The sequence below is a fragment of the Neofelis nebulosa genome, chromosome 16, assembly GCF_028018385.1.
Source record: "Neofelis nebulosa isolate mNeoNeb1 chromosome 16, mNeoNeb1.pri, whole genome shotgun sequence".
Lineage (NCBI taxonomy): Eukaryota > Metazoa > Chordata > Mammalia > Carnivora > Felidae > Neofelis > Neofelis nebulosa.
Genome location: NC_080797.1, coordinates 9,806,446 through 9,815,045, shown reverse-complemented (window position 1 = coordinate 9,815,045; position 8,600 = coordinate 9,806,446). Strand labels below are relative to the sequence as shown.

At 45.6% G+C, this 8,600-nt stretch overlaps 1 protein-coding gene across 4 annotated transcripts in view; it reads left to right on the top strand.

The window, feature by feature from the left end:
* The first annotated feature begins 30 nt into the window (after positions 1–30).
* The window catches only part of TTC19 (tetratricopeptide repeat domain 19), a 53,020-nt gene continuing 44,450 nt past the window's right edge, over positions 31–8,600 (top strand). For 2 of the 4 annotated variants that reach the window (XM_058704712.1, XM_058704711.1), the window contains exons 1-7: positions 35–287; positions 373–506; positions 2,210–2,320; positions 2,772–2,810; positions 3,730–3,786; positions 4,106–4,167; positions 6,272–6,366. In XM_058704712.1, coding sequence (XP_058560695.1) covers positions 104–287; positions 373–506; positions 2,210–2,320; positions 2,772–2,810; positions 3,730–3,786; positions 4,106–4,167; positions 6,272–6,366 — 682 coding nt within the window. In that variant the 5' untranslated portion in view covers positions 35–103. Of the gene's footprint in view, positions 288–372; positions 507–2,209; positions 2,321–2,771; positions 2,811–3,729; positions 3,787–4,105; positions 4,168–6,271; positions 6,367–8,600 lie in introns of all 4 variants that reach the window. The other 2 variants (XM_058704709.1, XM_058704708.1) reach the window with 2 other exon arrangements.

Here is an 8,600-nt window from a genome sequence, read left to right as displayed (position 1 = left end):
CCTCCTGCCTCACGGTCGGGCCAATCCGACGGGCGCTCGGCACTGGGGGCGGGACGGCCTGGGTCCGGCTTGGCCTGCAGTGCGCCGAGGACGCCGCGCGAGCATGTACCGGCTGCTGAGCCCGAGTCTGGGCCGAGGCCTCCTGCGGGCCGCGGGGCGGCGGTGCCGGGACTGCTCGGCGCGCCTGCTCCTGGGGCCGGCAGGAGGCCGCGCGCCTGAGGTGGGGGTGCCGGCATCCCGAGTCCCGCCGCGCGGCCGGGGCCCGGGCCTGCTGCCGCTGCTGGCAGGTGAGGGGCGCGGGCCGGGCGGGGCCGGCCGGGCGGGGACCGGGGCGCAGGCCGGGCCCGGTGACCTCAGAGCCCCTTCCTGCAGCGCTCGCCTGGTTCTCGAGGCCCGCTGCGGCAGAGGAGGAGGAGGAGGAGCGGCAGGGAGCGGGCGGGGCCGCCGCCGAGGGCGCGGTGGACGCGACCGAGGCCGAGATCATTCAGCTGCTGAAGCGAGCCAAGGTGAGGCGGCCTTTGTGAACGAGGCCTGTTGTTGGCTTTGTGGGTGCGCGGTGCGCGCTCCGACTCCCGCAGGCCGGATGGAGGCTCCGAGGGTAGAATTGCCCGGAATTCGATGGGTCATGGCTGGGAGTGGGGGGCGGGGTTGGCGTCCGTCCAGGCTTGTCAGACCGCTGCAGTCTCCGGTGCAGATGGAGATGGCACCAGAGGCATCGCGCTTTTATGCAAGCAAAATTAGCGGAAATGTTTTTGTAGTTGGTTTTTTTTGGTTGTTGTTTGTTTGTTTGTTTGTTTGTTTATCAGGGAGCCAGCCAGGCCGAAAGGACTGGCATAGAGACTTGCGCACGTATGTAGCGTCCTGAAAACGCACCTCGGTGTTCGGTGCGCACGGTTTGGTTCCGATCTTTCTCATGTCTTCCGTTTCTCCACATTCCTTCCTGTTTTCTCCTCAGGTTAGCTCCTCTCTACCATTGGGCTCCCTACCGCCTCGAGGCTCACGACGTCTGAATTTGTATTCGTGTACCGCAGTGTGCTACCGACATCCCGTCTCCACTTTGAAGGCTCACCTACCTCTCAGACTTAACGTGCCCGGAGCTAGACTCTTGATCCTAGTGGCCTCCCTTGCACAGTCCTTCACCGTCTTCTCTTTGCTCACACCTACCCCGTTTTTCAGCCTGGAAACCTCGTCATTGTTAAAACTCACAGTACCTTACCACCGCCCCTTGGTACACTTACAGCCCAGCTGCAAATCCTGTTGCCCCCACATCTAAAATATTTCTGAAATCTGTCCCTTTTCTCTGTCTCCTCTGGTATCACGCTGGCCTCATTGCCACAGTCTGCCGTCCGGTAGTTTTGCCCGCCCTGTTGCCCGCCTCTCCCTTGCAGTCTGCTCTCCATGCAGCAGTCAGAATACCTTGTTTAAAAAATGTAAATTGGGTCATATTACCTCTTTTGAGTGACTTCCCACTGCATTCGTAATAAAATCCAAGCTCCTTACCATGGCCTGCAATACCTTGCATGACCTATGCCACCCTGCCTTCCCACCAATTTGGCAATAATCCCCTGGCTCATCCTTTTCCCTTCACATCTGTTTCCTTTCGTTTCTTGAATGGTTCTTGAAGACCATTCTCTTCAGCCTCTAGAGCCTTTGTTCATCCCCTGCTCTGTGGGTCATTTTCCCCCCGTAACTTTTCCCCATGATTCCTGGTTGACTCTTTCCTTCCTGCCTCAGTTTAACTGTCACTTCCTTGGAAGGCTTCTCTGGCTCTCATTTAGAGGAGACCGCTTACTGTTCCTTCCCTTTACTTTTCTTCGTAGTTTTTATCATTAGTTGTAATTAAGCTTATTGGTTCCACAAGTGGTTTCCAGCCTGTAGGAAGAGAAGAAAAAGATGTAGGGCAAGCAGCTTCCTTATAAAATATGATGACATTCCTTATAAAATTGCTCACATTCCTGCTGTCTGCATCTGTTGGCCAAATCTTTGTCGTGTGGCTGCACATAGCTGCAAGAGAAGCTGACTGCTCTGTCACCATCGTAGATATACATCCTGGTGCGTAGCTGGAGTTCAATAAATATTTGGCGAATTGAATGACTAGCTTTCTGCTGTGTGTTGGGACGTATAGCCATATCCACTTCTGTCTGGTAGTGCGTACATCTGCCTTCTTTACCTTTCGTTTTCTGTTATTTTCTTTGTTTTCTCTTTTCAGTTGAGCATCATGAAAGATGAGCCAGAAGAGGCTGAGCTAATTTTACATGACGCTCTTCGTCTTGCCTATCAGAGTGATAACAGGAAGGCCATCACTTACACTTATGATTTGGTAACTCTTCTAACCAGTCTGAGCCACTGACGACGAAGGGCGGATCCAAGAGAAGGGTTGCTAGCTCTCCTGATTTACACTCCTGCCCTTCAGGATGTTGTAAAGCTCTTTGGTTTTTGTTTTTACTAAGTTTTCTTTCGGTTTCAAATGTTATTACCCTTGGGGTGTCACTTATACGAAGTCTAAATCCTAGACCGAAGATTAAATATTAGTATTTGTTTCTTCATTGATGAATGGATCTAGATTTAGTTTGTCATCAACAAAGATTGGGCAGCTATTTGCACTCACACTATTGCTATACTTTGATGTTAGCAGATTAGTGACAAACCTTTCTCTTTGAACTGTTTTTTAATTTAGAGTGTGAAAGCAAAAGGGAGTCATTAGCTGAAAGGTTTTGAGATAAGTAGAACACAGTGCTCTAAACTGAAAACAATTTGTAATTTGCTTTCAGATGGCCAACTTGGCATTTATACGGGGTCAACTTGAAAATGTAAGTAAGTAAATCACTTTGTAATATTTTGAATTTGTGAAGGACTAGCTTCAAGGGACCTCTGTTAGTAAGGGTGCAGGTGAAGTTGCTATAACAAATAGGCCCCAAAATGGAGTGACTCAAACAAGAAGGTGTATTTCTTTTTAAAAAGCATTGTTCCATAGGTAGCTACACTAAAGGGTGGGTACCTCTTCTCCATGAAGTGATCCAGAAGCCTGGGTTCTTCTTTGTTTATTTATTTTGAAAGAGAGCATGCACATAAGCAGGGGAGGGACAGAGAGAATTTGCCCTGTCAGCGCCAAGCCTGGCACAGCGCTTGAACGCATCAACAGTGAGACCATGACCTGAGCCAAAATCAAGAATCAGGTGTTCAACCAACTGAGCCACCCAGTTGCCCCTGGGTTCCTTCTAAGATGTGTTCTCATCTGCATAGGTGAGCTGGCTCACCTCCAGCTGCCAGGAAGAAAGAAGAGGGAAGCGGCAGGCAGCTTCCTTATAAAATAGAATTTAGAAACTGTTTCTATTCCTTCTACCTGCATCTCTTGGCCAAAACTTCATCATATGACTGCAGCTAGGCACAAAGGAGGCTGACCTGTTAAAACAGAGAAGATTCTATAACTAAAAAAGTGGGGGAGTGAATAATTAGGGGACAGGTTGCAGTCTCTGCCACAGGAGGTTTGGACAAAAGGTTAATTTCTGTAGTTTGTTTCTGCTCATCACAGAATAGTTTTTAAGGTGCCCAGAGGATGTGGGGTCTTGGTATTCTTGTCTGTTTTCCCATCACAAGGATATTTTTCTGTGTGCGTGTTGTGTTTTACAAGGCACCCCTTGTAAAACGCATCAGACTAGTACTTAGAATCCAGTGTCATACAGATAGTAGGGCCCAAGTAAAAGAAAAATCTTTTCCTTATGCTTTTAGGCGGAAAAACTTTTTAAAGCAACCATGAGTTACCTGCTTGGAGGGGGCATGCAACAGGTAAGAACATTGCCTGGGATTGGGCCCCAGCTGAAGCAGATTTCAAAATAGTTTTGCTTCCTGGAAACTCCACCCAGCCACCAACATGTGCTTTGGTGGAAAAAAAAGGTGGATTATTTTTTTTCCCCTTGGACCTGTATAGAAACTACCAGTCTTTCACTCATGCAAAAACATGGTTGCTGAGGAATTCTGTTGCCTAATTCCTCCAAAAGGATAAAAGCTATGGTTTTCAGGCCAAAGGCAGTCTAGACGTTGATCAAAAATAATCCATGAGGAAATTTAACTTGTGAATTTTCTTCATTTTTCTTTCTCCCAACAGGAAGACAATGCGATAATTGAAATCTCTCTGAAGTTGGCCAGTATCTATGCTGCTCAAAATAGGTAAGTATAGTCAGAATCTAGGTGTGGCAGCCACCAGGGAGTTGGGCTGTAGGCAGATAACTTTAACCCCAGGATGTTATATAATTTTCATTTACCTTCCAGTCATTTGGGTCTCAAAAACACTGGGTGTTACACTCAAAGCGTCCCCTCCCTCATCTTTGAAATCTTTAGTCTTTTCCAAGTTTTGCCCTGCTGTCTCCAGTAGCCTCTTGAGTGGGACATACAGCCCTCACGCCTCTGGCTGCACTGTGACAAAGCTAATCGAGCGTTCTGTTCCTGCCTGAACTGGGAAGGGAAGTTACCATTAGAACTTTAGTTTAGCTCTTTCTAGAAGAGGAGGGAGTAATGTAAAAGCTTTTGGGGATCATATACTTGGAAGAAACCATTTTTGGATGGAAGTATCAACAAACCAGGAAATTAGACATAGTTGAATGATAAAGGGGTTGGCATGGGAGTGTCTCCGTGGCTAGTCCAGGAGACAGTGTTTTTAAAGCATGTAAAGGTGATCAGGTAGCTGGGTTTTAAGAAGGGGAAAGATCTAGGAGTGGAGAAGTGGCCTCTGGATAAGTAGGATAGGAAATCAGTGCTCATTTAAAAGTGCTATGTGAGTTCTAAATCTTTATAAAGGAGAATCTTCATGCTTCACAGGAAAAGCTTTGGAAAATAATGTGGATGTGTGCCAGAGGTCTCAGGAACACTGATGAGTGAGGCCTGGTGCCTTTCATCCTGTCTAGGCGGAGTTCAAAGGAGAAATACCTAAGATGTAAGCAGAGAACTCCTCTAGAGAGTTAGATCTTTTAGAGTATATTTAAGGGAAGATCTAAGACTAGCTTTTCCTTGGGTTTTTAGCTGCTACAGTAGTTGGGTACCAGAAGTTTGGAATGACCTCACACCTAATGCTGTAATGAGTGCTTATTGAGGCCAGGGGCTCTGGCACAGGTCCCTGCTGCCCTGGTCACCAGCTCCTTCATTCTCAGCAGAACCTGCATTTGGTTGGACACTAGATAGGCTAGAGCCTCTGAAGGCCTTTAACTTCAAGTCTTTGGAGGAGCTTTGAGGTTGGCCTGTGCTGGGGAACATTGCACCTGGGATCTGTCTCTTTTGGAGGAGTAACAAACAGGCCTGGATGTCGATGGGGTATGAACTTCTAGGATAAAAGAAGCCCAAAGCCAATCCCAGTGGAGAGTAAGATGAACTCCTGCTCTCATACAGGCACAAGTGTATTAGTAGCCCCTGGTAATTAGCCTGTGAGTTCCTCTATACCCTTCTCAAAAGTATTTTTTCATTTAGTTCGATTAAGAGAAGCATGAGGCAGAAGATACATAACTGGACTTGGGGCTTAGGAATGCTGATAATAGTAGGAGGATTGTTAATAGGCATTTTACTCTGACTAGAAACATCTAGTGGGCAGCCTCCCCCTGCTCCATGTCCTGGCTGGGTAGGGTCCCTCCTGCCAAGGTTTGGGTCTGGAGAAACTTCTGTTCTGAGAACAGAATACAACGTGGGGTCATCTGTTATCCCCTGGCAAAGCACTAGAGGAGAAGGGGCAATTTTTGTAGTGCTGCTTCGCCATAGCAGAAGGGCAAAAACCGGGAGTGAGCTTCTGGAAGGAGAAGGAATTTCTGTTGTGTTTGTGCATCTCTTTATAGAAACCAGCAGTTGACAGTCAGTTGTCTTTAGGTCAGTCTGCCTGACGTTTGGGTGTCCTCTCCAATTGATTCAGGGTCCAGGATTAGAGAAGGCTTAATGCCTTCTAGTGCCGTAATTAAGAATTCCATTTACATAAAAGAAGCTTTCATTGAAGACGTACAGGTTGGAAAGTTAATAAAGTTAATAAACCTCTCCAGAAGTTGCGTAAGATCAGTAGTTAGAACCCTTGGTGCAGGGGGCCTTAGCCTCTGTTCATAATAGTATTACTTTGAGCGGGTGTAAGACTCCATTTCCCAAATGGAGAAACTGAGTCACTTGAAACTATTAGTGGGAGATGATGCTTCCCATCTTACACTTCCTTTACTAACAATATTCAAACCCAAGCTGGGAAAATGAGAATAAAAGAGGAGTTTGTGAAAAGGTGAACAGCCGATTGCTGATCTTTGCTTTACAGACAGGAATTTGCTCTTGCTGGCTATGAATTCTGCATTTCAACCCTAGAGGAAAAAATTGAAAGAGAAAAGGAATTAGCAGAAGACATTTTGTCAGGTAGGGAGACCTGACTGTTTTCTGGACATTGCCTTTTTTGCCACAGAGCTTCATTGTTATATTGTGATAAAGGGAAAGGTATCTGAATTGGGGGAGGGCAAGTTATCCATTTGGGGAATTAAGTGGCAATTTTTAAGATCTCAGCAGAGGGTTTGGGATAAGATGTCTTGTTTAAATAACTTGACCTTGTTTGTTTGTTTGTTTAACCCTTCAGTGGTTCATTTATTTGTTGACTTTTATATATGACCTCTGGAAAATTGGGGAGCAGAAAGGAGAGGTCTTTTTCTTTTCTCTTGGTTCAGCTACCAGTCACAATGCTAATTAATTACCTTTTGGTACCAGATACGTACGAAGTCATAAAAGATGAAGAGAAAACTGAGGTCTTTGCAGTTCATCCTCATTACGAGGGAAGAGTGTAAAGAACGATTTTAGGAACAAAATGGGATGGTCAGGAAGCTCTAGCTCTCGACCATTTGGGTTTCTTAATATGGTTTGAAATATTGGGAATTATCAGATTCGACACTGATTTCATAATTCTTACTTCACACATATTGTATGCAAAGAGCTGCAAGATGCTTTAGAGAAAGAGCAGTCAACTCTTGTCCCTAAAGCAATAAATAGGACCTGAAAGAGTTATTTTTATTCAGTTGTCTTCCAGTTTTCTCTTAAACATAAACCAGTTTTTCTGTTCCACCACTGCACCGAAGCCACCCTTATCAAGGTTGCCAGTTCTCAAGCCTTACCTTCCCTACGCTGCTTATTAGCAGCTCTGACCCAGGTGATCTTTGACTCCTACTGGACACGCTTTATTCGCTTGGCTTCTGGGACACCTTACCCATCACTCACCTTCCCCTTCGCCACCTCTAAAGTTAGCAGACCTTGGGGCTCACACCCTAGGAGATAACATATAGCCCCATACCTTTAAATATCAGTTATACATCTTCATCCCCAACTTACACATGGACTACAGACATGAACTGGGTAAGATTGTCTACCTGACATCTTGACCTGAATGTCTGCTGGTCAGTTCACACATAACATGTTTGAAATTGGTCTCCTGGTTTCTGCCACTCACAAACTTGCTTCTCTGCCAGTCAGCCCAGTCAGTAAATGGCACCACCATTCATTCACTTGCTTAGCCAAGAACCTAAGAATCACCTGTGATTCCTTCCTCATTCCTGATTGTATTTCATCAAGTTATATTAGATCAGGCCTCAAAGTATATCCATATTAGACCATGTCTCATCCTCTTGCCCTACTGCTTTGGTGCAGGATATTATTGTTTCTTGCACAAACACCTGTAAATAGTCTCCGTAAGAGTTTTCCTGCTTCCTTGCCTTACACAGTCTGTTATCCATACCACAGGCAGAGTGATCTTTTAAACCTCGGTGCCTTTGCATCACCTTTAGAATAAATTTCAGAATCCCTGCATGGACTTGTAAAGCCCTATATGATTTGACCCCTGCCTACTTCTACATCACCTGCTGCTTCTCTCCCCCATGCTCTTTCCACTTTGACCACACTGGTCCTGCTGTTCTGTACAAGCTCATTGCCATCTCAAGGCCTTTTCACTTATTCCCTCCACCTAGCCTGTTCTCCCATATCTTTGCGTGGCCATTCAGTTTTCTGCTCAGGTATCACTTCCTCAGGAGGCCTACCCTAACTAAAACAATCATCTCTTCCCACCTATCCTTTACTTTTCTTCCTCACACTTGAAGATAGGAGTGTGTGTGTGTGTCCGTTGTGTGCTCATGTTTGTATGGCCACTAAAAGTATATTTTTGTTCCAAGTGTTTTTAGTATTTGTCTTCCCTGGCAAAGAAGGATAGAGATTTCAGCTGTTTTGTTCACTGCTAAATCCTTGGTACTAGAGCAGTGCCTGACATGTAATACAGGCTTAGCACTTGTTGAATGTAGGAACAGAAGACCAGATAGGCCCCAAGTAAAGTTTCAGTGTGGTGTAGAGGCTTTGAGGGAATTCACAAAAGATGTAAAGATGAGTCTAGCTATCAAATAATTCACTTTTGAACTATCTACACTCTTGCTGTCTTTCATTTGTAGAATTGACTATAGACAGTTCCTTAAAAGTTTCTGACTTCCAGAAATAATACCAGTGCATGTAAGACAATTTCGGAAAGCATTAGGAAGGAGGTGACAAAGATCATCTGTAATACTACAAAGAAGGAACTACTGTTTATTTTCTGGTGTATGTCTTTCCAGACTTGTTTTCCCCCC